The following is an 18,983-nucleotide window of genomic DNA, read 5'->3' as shown; positions in this document are numbered from 1 at the left end:
CACAGAACACTTCCAGCATGGATGGTATTGAATAAAAATAATAAAATATACAAGTGTACAGACTTGAAAGACTATGTAAAGCTCATACAAGCTTACTTGAATTCAAATCCAATAATTATAAGGGGAAGTAATACATGTATATGGAAGAGAGTTTCATAAATAAGAGCACACTTGAATTTTACCAATCACCTAACTAATGTTTGTACAGATAGAATGTATAAAAATCAACCAAAACAAACTTCATCCAACATTTTTGGGGGCTACCCGATAAGAAGTATGAAGGACATATAAAATATCATAAAACTGCACACACAGAACCAAATTCGGAATTCGGTTCAATACAGGCCCTCTATTATGCAAGCATGTACAGGTACGTCAAGTAGTCTACAAAAAGTTTGCTATAATGTTAAGAGTATATTTAGATTTGCAAATCTCTTTGACTTTAAGTAATTGGAATACTTTAAATGCATAGTACTATCACACTTAATAGTACTGCATCTTTCACGCCCCAATCATTTAGATTCATTTCATTCTATGAGTTGTATTTCTGACATGGTAATCAAATGAATTCAAAGGTAATTCTTTAAAATTGTAAAAACTTCAAGATATACCAGCTGATCTGATATAGAAACATCTCTCCAGACAAAGGCATAAAAGACAAATAAAAAAAACAGAAAACCCAATAAATATCCATTTTCGTTCTAAGCATGTATAAATACTGAAAGGTTTATACTTTAGTGTATAATTTGCAAATGATGCTGTTAATTATTCCTTGGACGATAGTAGCATAATTTTGTTTAAATCTCTAAAATAGCTGGAACTACAAGATAAACCAACAGATATCATATACCAACTCCTCTACAGACAGAGGTAAGAAATTGAATACTGGTAGAAAAATAAAACCCCACTGAATTACTAATGTCATTTAAAACTTTGAAATCCATGTCGGATTACCTAGGGTATAATTTGCAAATAATACTGTTTATTACATGCACCTGCTACATGATTTTATACATGCATGTACGTGTAGTAAAAAAAGTTTCATAGAATTATTTTTTCATAAATTTTACACCATTATTGTATACATATATATATTCATATCATTTATTTAAGTATTATACGTGGCAATCTTGTGCAGAACTTTACGGCAAGATATATCTAACAATCAGAAAATCAAAATGAAAACATTAAATGGAATCATTCCTAAATCACAAATTTATCTAACAGATATTGCAATGATGATCATCATCGACTGCAGCACAATGGCTTTTTTGTACACATATGTGGCATTTGTATTATACAGTGACACCACTCCATCAAGGCAACACATGAAAAGTGGTCTTTACAGGCAGGCGGTCTTTATGTTACAGGTTCCTATAGTTACAGGTTTCAATGAAAAACCATATTCAGGGAAAATAAAAAATATAGTGTTATAGACAGGTGGTCGTTAAAACAGGTTTGAGAATAGAACTAAATAACCAGTGGAGTTGAAAACTACTCAAACTCAAATTCTAGATTATCATCACCATAAAAGTGCCTATATAATCAGTAAACCTTAGTACTATCATCAAATGGCGTCTTTACAGACAAGGAATAGGCCTACGTTTGGCTCTCTGCTTTACGCAGTTTTGAAAGTCCACATTGCGACTGAGCAAGAACATTTCTTTTCTCAAAAATCATCCACAACTTAATCACGCTTTCAGAGCAATTTGAATATAATTCGCCTTGTACTGATTTCTTCATGGCAATTACAAAGTGAGTTGCATGTATAATCTTTCTTTATGGTCGACAATTCTTCAGGGATGGGGGAGAGGAGAGAAATTTCCCCCAGCATTGCCCCCTCCTTCAAATACACTTGTGCAGACAACGATGACCAATCACAGGTGCTCCAAGATTTTCTCCATCGACAATCTCTCTTGTCTTTAATTCATCAAAGACATAGTGTTATGGTTAGGGCTACAATTGGGATTCACGTCATGTTTAGGGTTAGGGTTAGGATCAAGGTTAGGTATAGCGTTTGGTCCGGGGTTGAATTTAGGAATTCGGTTAGAGTAGGAGCAAAAGTAACCTGAGCATATATCCTACATCCGTTAATACATCTTAATTTTCTGGAGGATGGGTTGTCTACACATAGGACAATCCTCGATGCAACAGGTGCAATCTTCACAGAGCGAATGTCCGCACATGAAGACAAACTCCCTCTTTTGTTAATACATCTTAATTTTCTTGAGAATGGGTTGTCTACAGTAAGGACAATCGTTGAGGGAATCAGTGCAAGTTTCACACAGCGAATGTCCGCACATAAAGACAAACTCCCTCTTTCGATCAATACAGACCGGGCACAGCACCTCTTCCTCCAGCTTTTGGTTCTTCTGGATGAGAATGGACTTGGTCAACTCGGAATCGGAATCGGCATCGGCTGGCTCAAAGATCTTTCTTCTTGCCCCTGATTGATGATCTCCCGTTGCGTCCTGTGTAGCAACAGCTGTGAAACAAAATACAATGTTTTACAATGTTAAATGTTAAGATGCACAGCCCTATGTGTTATTAGTGTCTGTGATATGGTGTAATATTGAAGCCCTAACAAAATTGCGCTTCAAAAATGATCAAGAAGTGCCTCAAAAAAGTAAAAATCTTTGAGTGACCGGTTTTACCATACTCGTTTCCCCCAATAGACTGTAGTGTTATGAAAACCGTTTGGCAAACGGTTTTCAAAATTTGTAATTCCAATCATAAATATCTTGATAATCAGACAGGCGATTGACTTGTAAAAGTCATGGAGTTCCTGACTGACCTAAAGGTTAATAATTATCATTGCAGCATGAGCTAAATCCAGGATTTTGTTTCAGAATCTGAGACAAAGTTACCCAATCCCCCATCCTGTTCATGTTATCTGTGATGAATGTCAAGGCAGAATTTCTACAGATACATGTACTTCATTGCATTCAAAGAAATATGAATTCACTTGATACTAACGATAGATTAAAGGGCAATCTGTACCATGTAATAGGTTCATATTTACGAAAGCAGAAAAATAAGATAAACAGAATGGCAAAAGTTTGAAATAAATTGGACCAGTAATAAGGGGGGGGGGTCTAAAATTGCTTGGGGCAAATTTAAGGGTCGCTAAAGGTTGCCAGATTGGGTTTTCTGGTGCCCTTTTCCCTGGATATGCCAATGCTATGTGTGTTTAATACTGAAGTAAATACCTCGATCTGCTCTTGGTGTTTGTTGACCCATGCCAGGATCGTTGTTGGAAAATGCAGCAAATCGCCGGTTCGGTTGCAAAACACTCTCTATGGGTTTCTGATTTTACAAAGGGAAAACAAAAATAAATTAGAATTTTCCTCGGAGAAAATCACACTTATAATAATATCTTATGTTTGAGATGGCATATTTCATCTGCAACCTCTAAAATTTTAGAGACAAAAAAATTGGATTCACAACAATTTGTGTGCTTGATACTTTTTAGCAAGTCCATAACCACTATACCATTTTGTGCTAGTTATATTTGTATTTGAAGTGATGTTATAGTGCACATATATGCACTCCAAGGTTGCGTATTGTCTGATGCTGTGGTAGTAAGACTAAGTCAATTTTCTGTACTTTAAATGTGTGAAACTTTTGTAGCTATCTAATAGTCAGGGGTGATAGTGAGCACTAAAAAAAAAAAAAGTTTTTTTGTTTTCCCCTCAACCACACCCCCCCCCCCCCCCTGAGTAAAAAAAAAAAAGAGGATTCGCGGAAAAAATGGCATCTAGCAACATTCCCCCCTTTTGAGTAAGAAAATTGGGACAAAATTTGGGGAAAAATAGGGCAAAAATAGGGAGAAAAAAAACATCTGGATTTTTTTTTTTTTTTTTAAATCGAGAAGAAAAAAAAAAAAAAATCGGGAAACCGATTTAAATCGGGTTTTTATCAGGCCTGAATAGTGTTCTAGATTGGATGCACAACCAGTTTCAAACTTGCTCAACTGAAGGTTTTGAGCAGAGTCAGTTACAAATCTTGAATTGTGCTCATAAACAGAGGGGCAGTTGTTGAACAACTCACGATATGTCATATAACAATTTACCAGACCAATTGGAAACTGGGTAAGAATTTTATGAAGTTAATGAGCCAGATTAGACCAGGATTTGGAGGTGCAGGCTACATGTACAGCCCAACTATATGCACTCCCTCTATCTCACCTATTGACTGAAGTGATTTCTGTACTTGCCTTGCATTCATGACAAAGCTTGAAGCATTCAGAGCATCTATGACAAACAATGGTGTGGCCACAGGGTTTAAACTGGGCATCAGCAATGCCACCACAGGCAATTAGCCGACATCGGGCCAGGTTGGGAATCAGGCTGGTAGGAGTAGGAGTAGACTGGATCGAGATGGGGGAGGGCGTGGTATCTGGAGCTTGCTGATGATGCGGAAACCGTTGCCGTTGCGGGCTCAGGTCAAGCTGCGGGAGGGGAGGACGGAGGGGCGAAGGAGCATCGTGAGGGTCTTGGGGTGAGGCTGGATTGAACTGACGTTCTTTCCTCGTTTGCATAGCAATATGATCTAGATCCCGTCCTGAGATACGGGTTTGGTTATCATCTCGTGCAGTTGTAACTGCATCAGGTCCACGAAGTGCTTGCTGATGGGCCAAGAGTTGCCTCTCTTGCTTGGCGATGTGTTCTGGTATTTGGCCACGGTTATCTTCAGGATGGTGGGCTGCTGAATCCCCTGCAGGATCAGCAATCGGTTTATCTCCTGATGCTGTTTGGCGACCCTCCAAAATCTGCATCTCCTCCATCTGTTGCTTAGCGATGTGAGCTGGAGTCTGGCTACCATCATCGTCACCATGACGATGTGAGGGATCAACGGTAACATCCTCACTTCCAGGCATACTCCAAGATGAGAGAGAGAGAGAGGTGGAAGGGGTAGTGATTTTACTTTGAGGTTAATAAGCTCCAATCTACCGTAGACAACGGGCATTTCATGTACATGGATATTTATCTCTCTCGAGGTAACGCGTTATGACGCTTTATTTTTTAGAACGCAACTTGTATTAATGGAAGTTAACCAGGAAAACGTAATTTCATCCAAAATGATGGTACACAGTTCATATCGATGTAGGTCGAGCCTATATAAATGCACTATAGATAAGAAACATGTTGTATGTATAAACATGAACAACAAGCCTGATTACCAATACATGCTTTTAATTTAATACTAAGTTCTTCTGTTCACTTTCCCACACAATAACTAGGTTAACATATAAGTGTATCATGCTTTGTGTAAATAGTAAACACCATTCAGGATCGTCTCTACATTTTAAGCGGGGGGGGGGGGGGGTGCTGGAGGTTGTGCTCCCCGTCAAAAATTGTTTTAGTAACGCCATTATTGTTGGAAAATTCGTCATGGAAAAAAGTCACCTCCCTCTTTTCTTCAACGATCCGGAAAATAATGCAGTATGCAGTAACTATTCCGAATTGGGGCCGGGGGAGGGGGATCGGGGGGGGGGGGGGGGGAGGGTGAACCACTTAAAAAAAATATACTCCCCTCCCCCCCCCCTCAAAATGTACGCCTAATCCATGAACACAGGCACATGTCAAATTGTTTATCCCGAGATAATGCGATAGTTATCTAATCTTTTCCTCTATATCTTATAAAGATAATTTTATTTTGCGTGGTATTTATGGCACTCGGCCAAATTGGAAGGGGAGATTAGCAATATCTAGACCTTTTTGTAACGGTGTGTTTATATGCAGGCTCATCGGATACACTAATTACATGATAACCTAATGAAGCATGTCTAGAAGAGTAGAAAATTATTATTTGTTATTATTTCTTTCAAATTTGATATTAATCGAGAGTACAGGTTGAGAGAACACTCCATCATAAATTCACGTAACGATGGCCAAATTTATAATGACTAAGAGTCGAATTTTGAAGAAACAATAGAGCTTATGCAGAGAGGAAAATGTATTTTTCTTTCTGATGTGTAAAAAACACAATCATGTTAATGCGGTCCTAACAATTATTCTGTAGTAACCTAGACCAAAACACCATCGTTAATGAGGAGATGACCCCATCTAAAATGTGTATTGGCAAAGTTATGCTTCTTCTCTCGTTGTCCACGAATCCCACAAAGTTCATGTTTTTCCAATGTTGGAGAAGAACAGTATAATCCTTTGACGGGGAAAGGCCTGTCTTTTCCCTGTTGGAAAAGTCGGAAATATGCGGACTTTCTTTGTGTGGGCTTTTTCACCCATTTTCGGCTATATGTCCGCAAATTTGCTCACGCCCACCCCCCCCCCCCCTTGCCCTCATTTAAAATTGCCAAGTGACAACCCTAAAACATTTTTTTTTTTTTTTTTAAATCTTGGACATATATTTAGCAAAACATTTCTGTACTAGGCCTTTTGTAGAAAACAATGATAATTAGACAATTTTTAGGTCAATATAAGCCTTGACAAGTGATGTAGTTATTGTCATTCTTCATCGTTCTAGATTATTGAATGGAAGCTAACCAAAAATATTGACAACGTTTTGCTCTCATGATTTATATCTCTAACTTACTTTGACGATAAACTCTAACTTACATCTGGAAAAAAACATAATGTTCAAGTTCAAGTTCGTTTATTTATTTCATTTCCATAAAAAACACAGCAAATGCAAATAAACATACAAGTATAAATACATACAAGGAATGGTCAGTTATTACAATAGTTTAAAATGAAATTGGAGAACATAGGAAAGGCCCGTGGTGGCTTTGTATAAAAAGTTCCCCGAATATTATAATTTATATTATTTATATTATTGAGCATATATGAGTTCGAGATATCACAAAATACAGCGATAAACACAAAATACAGCGATAAACACAAAATACAGCAATAAACACAATATAAAGACAAAAAACTACAAACATATGTATGAAATAATCTAAAATTGGAGGCGGGGGGAAGCAAAAAGGTTTGGAAGGTAAATTTAACGGTACTCAGAATAAAAGGTCTGTTTCATTTTTGTTTTAAATATTGAACTGTTTTTATAAAAGCGGAGGACTTGAGGAAGAGTGTTCCATATGTTTGGCAAAGTATTTCTTACAGATTTTTTAGAAAATGAACTTTTTACTTTCCATAAATGAAACGTGTTACAAAGCCGAGTATTGTGAGTATGAATTTGGTTATTGATCGAAAATATGGAGGATATTCTTTTTGGAAGTATATTTTGAAAAAAATAAAAACCAATTAGTGCAGTATGGTATTTGAACAAATCAAAAACATTTAGGGTTTTTAAACGAAGAAATAACGGAGCAGAGTGGGCATAATAATCACTACCTGTACAAATACGTAGAGCCTTCTTTTGTAATTTGAAGAGGGTATTAATTTTTCCATGATACGAATTTCCCCAAATACTTATACAATATGTAAGATAAGGTAATATAAGTGAGTTGTACAAAGTGAATAAAATGGGAAATGGTACATGAAATTTTAATTTATATAAAACACCAATAGATTTTGATACCTTGCTTATAACATTATCGATGTGGGAATCCCAACGAAGGTTGTTATCTACGGATACTCCAAGGAAATTTACAACATTTAATTTTGATATAGATGTAGTATCAATACTTAAAGTTACCTTATCTAGTACATTGGACACATTTTTACTCTTATTGTGAAATATACAAAAGTTTGTTTTAGAAAGATTTACTATCAATTTATTAGCTTTGAACCAAGTTGAAACCTTGTCTAATTCTTTGTTGACCTCGTGCTCGACATTATTTAAATCAGGTTGTGAAAAAATAAGAGTTGTGTCATCTGCATACATAATATACTGCATGATATGAGAAGATTGAATTAAGTCATTAATATATATCAAAAAAAGCAAAGGGCCAAGTATAGATCCCTGAGGAACTCCGTGTGTTATGTCTGCAAAATCAGAAGCATTATTATTATACATAGTAAATTGACGTCGATTGCATAAATAACTTTGAAAAAAATTAAGAGGGTTTCCACGTACACCATAAAAGTTCAATTTGGACAAGAGAATTGAATGATCAACTATATCAAATGCTTTTGATAAATCCATAAATATTCCAATACAAAAATTATTTTTTTCCATTGCTAAAGTCACTTTATCCTGCAAATCAATTAAAGCATGGGTTGTGGAATGATTACGTCGAAATCCAAATTGACAATCAGTAAGTATATTATGTTTAGAAAGAAAACTATACAATCGATTATAAACACATTTTTCTAGTAATTTAGATATACAAGGTAACAAAGATATTGGTCGATAATTTTTTAATGAATGACGGTCGTCTTTTTTAAAAACGGGAATAATCTTAGCAATTTTAAGTTTGCTTGGAAACGTACCAGTTGACAGTGATATATTAAAAATGTAGACCAATGGTTTTACAATAGCATGAATGATTTGTTTGAGTACATTGCAACCTATGTTATCATATCCACAAGATTTTGTATTTCTTAATGATTTACACACTTCAATCAATTCATTTTGTGATATAGGTTTAAAAAATATTGAAGAAGAAGTTGGGACATGTAGGTAATCTGTGTGAGAAATGGTATTAACTTGAGCAAGGCGATTATTTGCATCAAACCCAGAACATGAGGAAATAAAATAGGAATTAAATTCATCTGCAATAGATTGATCATTTTCAACCATTTTACCATCCTTCATAATATATGTGGGTAATTTGGGTTTTGATTTATTTAAAAGGGTATTGATAGTTTTCCATGTATCTTTGATATCATTTTTCGAATTTTCAAATTTTAAACAAAAGTAATGTTTTTTTGCCTTTCTTAACAGATTATTCACTTTATTCCTGTAAGATTTGAATTTATTTTCATTTTTTTGTAAAGTTTATTTTTCTTTTGAATACACCGTATCAAACTTTTATTTATCCAAGGCTTTCTGATTTTCAATCGTTTAGACTTATTTGGTACCAAAGGTAAACATTTGTTGTATGCAGTGGTTATCACCGATATAAATGTATCGTACATCTGTTCTATATCCTGAAGGTTGTTTAAAAAAGTCCAATCTATTCTATACAATTCACCTAATAATGCTGCAATATTTTCGTTTGAGATTTTCCGAGTATAAGTTTGAATCGTTTTCCTATGTCTTTCATAATTATCTATATTGAAAAGGGAGAATACAGGTAAATGATCTGTTACATCAGTACAAATTGTTCCGCTCGTACATTTGGATTCAGTAAGGTTGGTAATTATATTGTCGATTAATGTTGCAGAGTTAACTGTAATACGAGTGGGAGTTGTAATCAACTTTAATAAACCAAAGGAGCAGTTTAAATTTACAAATGTATTTGCACTTTTATTGTTCGTTAAGTTTGAAAGATCTATATTAAAATCGCCTGTAATTATTAAACTGCGACGAGATACACGAAGTAGTAGTTCATTATAAAATTTGAAAAAAACATCAAGATCTGAATTTGGCTTTCTATAGATGACTCCAACTGTGTATTTTAAAGTAGGTCCTAGTGTAATGTCAACAAATAAATATTCACAAGTTGAATTATCATAGGTGTTAAAGATATCATCCCGAACGGTGCATGTTATATCATCTTTTACAAACAGTGCAACACCTCCTCCTCTACTAACACAACCAGCCCTATCCGAATGTATGAAAGTATAACCGTGTAAGTGAAATGGAGTAACTGGTTTACCACAAATCCATGTTTCGGAAAGGGCAATTATTGAGAATTTATTCGACAATGTATCAAGAAGATTTGTAATGCTATCAAAATTTCTATTAAGACTACGGGCATTCATATGAATTAAACTGAAATTATATTCATTTTTTACAAAAGAAGAGTTAAATTCACTGGGTGTATAACATGAACAAGTATTACCGTGTTCAAATATGCATATATCTGGATCCAAATCGTTTAACGGATTACCCATGTATTGTAAAGGCAACCAATGAAACACATCTTATATATATAATTGAAAAAGAAAACCCAGGATGCTTACAGCAAGCACATGAGAATGTATACACCATATTTGGTTCAAAAAGTCTCAATCTAGAAAAATAATCATTGTTAAAACCTTCAAACTTTTTTCTTTCCACCTCCTTTGAAATAGTATTAGGAAAATTAATATACTGAGAATACATTTTGAATTCAGACAGAACAAATAACATAAAACAATATCAATATTACATAAATATATAGATATACAAATAGTAGAAATCAAAATCTAAAACAAACATGAATATATATACACAAAGTACAAGTTTTATGTAGTGTAATACGAAATAAGTTGGATGTCCAACAGGAGTATATTTTGCTTTGCACAATGAATTACAACAATTTCAAATCATCTACGCTGCGTATGAGTTTGGTAGATTTCGTACTTACTCCATTTTGTTCTTTAAGCAACGCGATTATTTTTCCGTCTTGGCTCCACGCCGTTTTTACTTTCCAGTTTTTTAATCATCCCGTGCTCCACGTGATGTTGTTATGAAACCTAGTTATCAAGGTCCTACTTATACAAGCATTATTATCTTGAATAATTATCTCATTACACTATTGTTTTTCAAATATGTAAAAATTGGCACGTTGCCAAAGCGCCGTGCTATTTATAGTAAACCTTTCAACTTCAATGTTTATGGGTTCATTATTTGCTGATCTATAATTAGAAACATAACATTCCTCTTATCAGTTTTTGTATTGGCGGCCTCTCAAAATAAGTCCTAGAGAACGTGCGATGGCTCAGTGGTAGAGCAGTGGTTTCTTTACCAGGAGATCCCGAGTTCGAAACCAATTCGAAGCGCTAGTGACCGTTGGTATTAAGGCATTCATCCTCATTACCAAGTACATCGGAGAGGACAATAATAATATAATAAATTGTTTCTTTTATAGCGCTATATCCAGTTTACAACTGATCAAAGCGCTTTACAAAAAAAATACATCAATGAATTAAAACAAAAATATGCTAGAAAATGTAATGCAGTTAATTACAATGTAAATAGGTGTGTTTTGAGATGTTTCTTAAATACTTCAATTGACATACTACAGCGTAATTCACAAGGTAACCTATTCCATGTAACCGGACCACTGTAGTGAAAACTTCGCTCACCTATCTTCGATTTTAATCTAGGCACATTGAGAGCCGTTGTGTCTGTAGTTGAGCGAAGATTATATGAGGAGTGACGAGAAGATTGTAACAAGGAAGACAGATATTCAGGTGCAACATTATGTGTACATTTGTAAACAAACAGTGCGGTTTTGTATATTATTCTTTTTTTCGACCGGTAGGACTTAAAGCCGTTGGTCCCCTGCTTGCTTACTTACAAGCATGCAAATGCTTTCTAAGCACTCAGGTAAAACAAACAAACAAGACCTCGATACAAACGAACTGCAATGTCACAGCCAGATTGTTTCCCACAGCGATATCATTTGAATACTGAAAGGGATGTTAAATAATCTCTTTGTATTTTTGAGTAAAGCGATCAAAAAGCTTACAGTTTTGTATTGGTTAAAACAGATCGTTTTAAAATGTGTTTTTATGTTTGCGTACATTTTGTTTTGTTCTTTTTCTTCCGCATTTTATTAAACATAAATCATTTATTTCATGGAATTTTCAGAAAATTTTCATTTCGTCAGCTTGTACAAAGTTAAATTGATAGGTAATGTTTTGGGTCAGGGAAGCAGTTTGAGTTCTTTCCATTATAGTTAATCATTTGAATATAATCATCCACTGTGATATGATGGAGATACGTGCATATATTTGTTCCTATCTTGAATACAGATGCCAAGTTAGCAATCAAGTTTTGAATGATCGTAATATTTCCTTAATTAGATCTTGTTTCCAAATTGTCAGCCTTCATCTATTCAATCGTCATATTTCTTTATTCCTGTTTCTCTGATTTGATATTTATTTCAGATACCAACTTCCAAATTCTAATACCATGTTTATGATATTCATATTTCTTTATTCCCATTAAATCTTTAATTCAGATACCAGCTTCCAAATCGGCAACCATGTCACTCCGTCAGCTAGGTCGCACCGTCTGCCGTCAGAAGGAGGTCAAATACGATCTCACCTCGACACCTCTTGATCGATGTCTCTCCACGACCGATCTATCGCTGATTGCTATCGGCTGTATGCTGGGGTCCGGTGTTTATGTATTAACAGGAGAGGTGAATTTACAAAATATATAAACTTTAGTGTGGTCTAACATCATCTCTCGTCATCGGCTACTTTAGCTTTATACCTTTGTGAATGTGTTAAAATAATGATATTGATAGAGTACTGTGTACTCCATGTATGACCATGTAGAAAAGGGTGGTAGCAATAACAAATATATAAAATAGAACTACAGTCAAATCCGTCTACTAAGGCCACCAAATGGAAACATAAAAGGTGGTCACTGTTTACAGGTGGCCTTTCTATAGATAGGTTCTACAACATACATTTCTATCTCGAGAGTCGACAGAGACAACATGTATGGCCACTATAGAGAGGTGGCCACTAAGGAGGGTTTGACGGTATTTTGTAATCCATGAACAGGATGAAAGTCTGAATGAGCCTTAAAGAACATGGAGGTAGTAATACCAAAGGCATTTAAAAATAGAGGGTCACACGCAAATGGAAACCTTATATTTTCAACTTGAAGGGCATGTCGCCTGAGGGACACTCGTCTTGTCATTTTTTTAAAACAAGGTTGCAAGCACCCACGGTGCCCTCTCTCTGTTCCTTCATCCATAATAAGTCGGAAGACTCGGAATACAATGTCCAAAAGTACCAAAGCTTTAAAGATATGTAAAGATAAATGCTTTTTCAAATGCTTTCATATCATCATCGCAATCTCTTACATTCTCTCTGCCGTATAGCCGCATGAATGTGTCATTATATTATGATTGAAAAGAAAAAAAACTCGAAAAATGCACGGAAGTACATAATCCTGATCAACTTTAATCCGATCTTTTTCTTATGTTTGCCTATAGATCGCGGGTGAAATGGCTGGGCCTGCTGGCGCCATCTCCTTCTTGATATCCGGGATAGTTGCTCTCATGGCTGCCATGTGCTACATGGAATGTGCCACACGCCTTCCCGAGACGGGGGCGTCCTACCTCTACGCCTATGTAGCCTTCGGCGAGATCTTCGCCTTTATGATCGGCTGGAACGCCATCATCCTCAGGGTCATGTCCGTCGCTCTCGTCTCGCGAGGCTGGAGCGCGTACTTCGACAACATCATCAACGGCGTGGTTGGAAATTGGACTGTGGAGGTGATCCTGGATGGAGAGCCATGGGACTCGCCCTTGCTTGGAGACTACCCGGACTTCCTCGCGGCAGGAATCGCGATTCTGGTGTGTATCCTGGTCGCCGTTGGCACGTCGATCTCCGCCCGCGCCAACGGTTTCTTCGTCACCATCAATGTCATCACCGTCGCTCTCGTGCTCGTCACTGGATTCGTCTACGCCGACTTCGATAACCTGACGCATCCCGATGGCTACTTCCCGTTTGGCTTCAACGGCGTCTTGACCGGTTCCGCCGCTTGTTTTACCGGTTACTGCGGTTTTGAAGCGGTTGCCTTCAGCGCCGAGGAGGCCAAGAATCCCAGCCGAGGGCTTCCCATCGGTGTCATCATCGGTTTCTTGGTGTCCATGCTGTGCTATTCAGGCGTCCTCATCTCCCTGACGGCCATGGTACCGTACACTGATATCAACGTTGAATCTCCCTTCGTAGCCGCCTTTGGCGCGGTAGGTGCTAACTGGATGCAGTATGTTGTAGCGGTAGGGGCACTTTGCAGCATGACCGGGTGCATTATTAACTGCGTCTTTTGCGTCGCTCGATGCATATACGCTCTTGCTCGTGACGGGCTTCTGCCAAAGTTCCTAGGGTACACCCATCCTGTGTCAAAGACACCCGTAACTTCAACCCTCTTTGGTGGAAGCTTGTCCGTCATCATAACCATCTTCGTCGACTTCGTCTCCCTGATCCAGTTTCTGTCTCTCGTGGCCTTTATCGAGTTTATCATCGTTATCGCCTCCTCGATCATGCTGCGATACCGCCCCGACCAGGAAGTCAGCGGTTACGCTTCCTTGGGTGGCAGCAACACTCACGTAACCGAAGTCAGTCACGTCCCGAACGTCAGCATCCAGAACGGCAGCATTCAGAATGGCAGTGCTCAGAATGGGGGCACTCCCAACGGGAAGAAGGGTCACCGTCACCATCGAAACAGCGCTGAGACCACGCCCTTACTGAACAACAACGGGAAACCGCATCCGAAGAGGCGTTACCAAGACAGCAACCTGAAGAGGATGGGGGCTCCCAACCCCGGTCCTACTGTTGCTCTGTGCATCATCGGCTTCATTTGCTTCTCCTGTGGCAGCATGGTGCTCTTAACGTACTTTTTTGACGAGATCAGCTCCGGGAGCTTGCCCTATATTCTCAGTCTGGCCGCTCTTCTTCTGCTCACACTCGTCGTCTGTATACCTTTAATCAGGCTGCCACAATATGGGGACAATATTCCATTCAAGGTACGTTTGAATTTCGACCCATCCCTAATTTAATTGAACTTGGAAAAATCATGTAAGAATAATCTATTGTTCGCTTTTCTAAACAACGTTAAATGCGTGACCATATCAGATGTGTATTATGCATTAAAAATATAATAGAAAATATTTTCTATAAACGCTTTAAGACTATTTTATTGATGCTGATCGCGTTTGAAACAAGATTTTAAAAAAACTTATGCATTCCGCAATTGCTTTGTTTGACTGTGTCACATTTGCATTATATGGATATGTAATAGTTGATTACGATATAAGTGATGATTTATTAACGCTGATTATTGCTTGGTGCCGCACACTTGTTAATTTCATTAATTAATGTTATATTTTTCTGTCATAGGTAGGTATTTCTCCCAATTTAGTCAAATTTCAAAATTAATCAAATTTTCAAATTAAATTCTCCTTTCTACCTTTTTGTTTCATCCTTCAGGTGCCGCTAATGCCTTACTTTCCTCTCGTGAGTCTCCTTGCCAATGTATTTCTCATGGTTCAGTTCAGCGCCATCGCTTTCATCGAATTCGGCATCTGGACAGCCATTGGTAAGTGATACTATGATGGTGATGATGATGGTGACAAAGACATTGAAGATGTATCTTTAAAGGGGAATACAACCTTGATAACTACTCTAGGGCCAAGCAAAAAAAATCAGAGAAATAGGTTGGATTGCCTTTTAATGATTTCGACAATGTGTGTTATTCTGGTCCTGACGTTAGCCTAATGTTAGTGTTGTCCATGTGCTGTTGTTGCTGATAGCAGATGTTTGTCATCCCATCAGTTGAAAGGGTGCTTTGTTTTAGGTTGCTCTTGCTCTTCCAGATGATGGCCCGACATTATTTTGTCCCCATGATATTTGATCCGGATTTCATTTAGTTAAATATGTACATTTATAGGATTATGATTATGATTGCAATTGAGTTTTAGGTTTGGTTTAGTGTTGGGGTAGGATTAGGTGTAGGGCCTCGTAGTCTAGGGTTGGAAAACTGTTAGGGTTAAAATTCATTGCTTACAAATTATATCCAGAGCATTTTGTTCGTCAGTTCGCTATACAATCACTTTACATGGTGTATTCTGTTCGTTTCTTCTATCAAATACATTGTTGTTGTTGTTGTTGCTGCTGTTAATTTAATTGCTTTTCTTTCGTGTATGGGAGTTTCATCAATTCCATGATTTTGTCGCTTTTCTGCTTAACCATCACTTTCGACCTATACAAATCTTTATATCTTTATATTAAGATTACCTTTTCTGTTTTACTTTTCGTGTAGAACTGGTTGTCTATTTCATCTACGGCGTTAGCCACAGTCACGAGTCCGAAAAGTACAAGCATCGCATATCGAAACATGTCGACATACAACCGAATGGTGACGTCACCGAGTCCATACCGATTACGAGGGACTTCGAGACCTCGGACCACGGGTCACGGAGGTCGAGTGCCGACAACAACGCGTACTGGGCAGGCGATAGTCTGGTGACGTCATCAGAGACGAGCTTTGCCGGTTGTTGACGAGATCGAGAGTGAAGTTGACGAATCTTGATTTTCGGCATAATCCGGAGATTGTTTGGTTATGCAAGCGTGCGTTATACAACGTCGACGCTATCAATGAAAGTTGCTTGTATCATTGAAGAAATTATTTGAGATGTTTGTGCTCCCATTTTTATATTGATTGTACTTAACAGATGTGAAAAAAGATGCAAAAAACCGAAGGAAGTACTTTTTGAACTAGGATAATTCCTTTGTATGTATGTAAGTATATCTATAATACTTTAAGAAATGAATTCTGTCAAAAAACATTACAATCGGGCCTATCATACGATGTTCGAATAATGATAACTAATCAGAGTTTATCTATCTTTTTAACATATTCGAATTATTGGATAATTGTCAATTATATAATTGCAAATTATGATTATAATGCATTGTTTATCTTATAAGCATTATATTATAGTGGGGTACAGCGTCTAAAATATATTTTTCTTAGACTGCACTGTAAACGTTGATCATGTACTGAAACGGCAAAGTCATACGTAAAATAAGTTTATACCTAGACTTTATATAAACTGTTCTTACGTCACCGTTTAGGTTGAACAAAAAATGTACTTCGACAGTACCCCTATTACTATATTGCATTTTGGTGATACACTCAGCTACAAGTTTTTAGCATGAACATTTTTGTTAGGGCTCGAAAATTCCACCTGCCCCCCAAAAAACATTTTAAATGTTTTGTCGTTTTGTTGAAATCAAGGATTTCCGTATAATAATAATAATAATTATCCTTGCTTATATAGCGCCTAACACTTACTTTATCAGAAGTCTCTAAGCGCCCTACAATAATGCAGCATAATTACCCTGGCTTTAGCAGTGCAGCTATTATCTACTTAAGCTTTATTTCCCATGAAATCAAGATATGGCAACGCCATATACGTGCTTTATTTGCTTAATCGAGGGAACTAAATACTAAAAGTAAGTATAATCGTGAAATATGTTCTCCATAATTATGTTAGACTTATGTACACGTATATCCATGAGTTTGATGTACAGGGTAAGAAAAGCATCATGAACAGCGAATATTATATTTAAGAATACTGCAGTATATGGAGAGGTGAATATCATGAACATGTGAATATTATTGTTATTATCATTATTAACCCAATATGTGATTGAGTTTATTAATTTGAATTTTGAAATGAAAGATAATGTGGACTCAATTTGTTTCGCCATCCATTCGCACTTGATACGTTTTATTATTTACCACTCTCTATATAAGCATGTCGTCTTGTGTGCAATACGTTAACATTCTTTGTTTGAAGAATTAAAGGCATTAATTGGAAATTGTAGACTGGATGATTGTCAGAATGTTTTTTGTATTTAACATTGTATGCCTAATTTTTATCGCATAACTGATATTAATCATAATTTCGTTTATTCAACTGCCCTACGTCAATCATACAATGTGATATTATGCAAAGCGTGATCATTATTAGATTTACAGTTGAATATTTAAATTAGACTATCACATGTAGAATTATAGTATGATATGTACTTCCATATTAGTTTTAACATGGTACACGAATACCTCCTAAAATGAAGTGTGTGGAGAACTGTGTAACTTGGGTGTTTAGAGGGGTGTATCTGTCAGATAATCAGATATGATTACTAATTTACGTCTGGGGACCTACCTTTAACGTCACCATCCGAAAGACGTGACTAAGTTTCGAACCGCGGTCCGCTGAGTCAGTAGACAGAGAGCTGACCACACCACGTACATTACCTCTAGACCAACTCTTCTTATTGGCATCAAGTTCATACTTTTTCCCCAAAGTAGTTGTCATACATACATTATATTTTTCAATGAATTATACTGCTGTATAATAAGAAATGCATCCGTTTGATATTTTTAAAGATTATGTAAAGACGATGTATAAAAGTAAAAACAGAAGTTACACACCGAGTATTTTATATTCTTTAGTGAATAACAAGGGTGTACTCGATCCGTGGTTATAACTATTTTTCTCCCTTTATCTCTCTGGTGGTAATTTCTTATAGATAAATGCAATGTCGACCCGAAATTCTAGCTGAAATACAACGTGACCGTGGGATTTTTTCCTGGATATACAATGATCTTATCGTGAATTACATCTGTCTCTCGAAATCAGATGTGTAAACAAAACAAAATAAATACGTGAAATTTCAAAGCTCGGCTACGTGTGGTTCTTTCTTTAGTTCGATCAGTACTGTTATTAGATAAGTTGTATTTCGTATTTTCCCTTCAGAGCAGCATACACCGTTTCGATTTGTTAGGCCTAAATGTGAAATGTCATCAACTTTTATTTCTCCCCTTCTCTCTCTCCCTCGATCTCTACCTGTTTTCTCTCGATCTCTTTCTAAATAGGAATTCAGGGGAGTGTTTCACAAAGATCGACTTTAAGTTGGACTTAACTACGGCAATTAAGCCGTTCATGCTACCGTTTTCTCTCACCATTCACTGGCTTTGGTTTCTTCAAGGGACGTACCAATCAGGGTCACACATCTACAGAATTGACAATATTTGATAGTTCATTATTGAAGGACAAAATTATTATCTTAAGATCATGGCGAGAGCAACCAGTGGCATAAATGGCCTGTCACAGTAAGTCCAACTTAAAGTCGATCTTAGTCTTTGTGAAACACTCCCCTGGTCAACACCAAATTCAACATCCTCCTGTAGCCTATAATCTCTCTCTGTCTCTCTTCCTCTTCACTTTATCCTTTTCATTCCATCAGTCTCATCTCGAGTCATGTACAAAAATGAAGCAATAACACGACAATGCGTTTTGAGTTTTAATATCTTACATCATATAGTATTTAAATATTCGTTCATATTTATTATGGATAGCATAGAGAAAGAGAGAGAGATAATATATATATATTATAGTATAGAGATATAATACATATATCTCTCTCGCT

The 18,983-nt window shown here is 36.7% G+C and overlaps 2 protein-coding genes across 2 annotated transcripts; one reads left to right on the top strand and one right to left on the bottom strand.

Annotated features, from left to right (window-relative positions):
* Nucleotides 1-1,436: 1,436 nt before the first annotated feature.
* LOC115924533 (E3 ubiquitin-protein ligase MIB1-like) lies at nucleotides 1,437-3,302 on the bottom strand. Its single transcript, XM_030986908.1, has 2 exons — nucleotides 3,210-3,302; nucleotides 1,437-2,485 (listed from the first exon to the last, which is right to left on the bottom strand). The coding sequence occupies exons 1-2, from the start codon at nucleotides 3,238-3,240 to the stop codon at nucleotides 2,208-2,210; spliced, it is 309 nt and encodes a 102-aa protein (XP_030842768.1). The 5' UTR covers nucleotides 3,241-3,302; the 3' UTR covers nucleotides 1,437-2,207.
* Nucleotides 3,303-11,986: 8,684 nt separating this feature from the next.
* Nucleotides 11,987-16,043, top strand: LOC588590 (cationic amino acid transporter 3). The gene is made up of 4 exons (XM_788267.5): nucleotides 11,987-12,166; nucleotides 12,974-14,509; nucleotides 14,973-15,081; nucleotides 15,805-16,043. The coding sequence occupies exons 1-4, from the start codon at nucleotides 12,008-12,010 to the stop codon at nucleotides 16,041-16,043; spliced, it is 2,043 nt and encodes a 680-aa protein (XP_793360.4). The 5' UTR covers nucleotides 11,987-12,007.
* Nucleotides 16,044-18,983: the final 2,940 nt, after the last annotated feature.

Source organism: Strongylocentrotus purpuratus, unplaced genomic scaffold, assembly GCF_000002235.5.
Source record: "Strongylocentrotus purpuratus isolate Spur 01 unplaced genomic scaffold, Spur_5.0 spur5_scaffold_16, whole genome shotgun sequence".
In the NCBI taxonomy this organism is placed as follows: Eukaryota; Metazoa; Echinodermata; class Echinoidea; order Camarodonta; family Strongylocentrotidae; genus Strongylocentrotus; species Strongylocentrotus purpuratus.
This window is presented reverse-complemented; position numbering and strand designations above follow the sequence as displayed.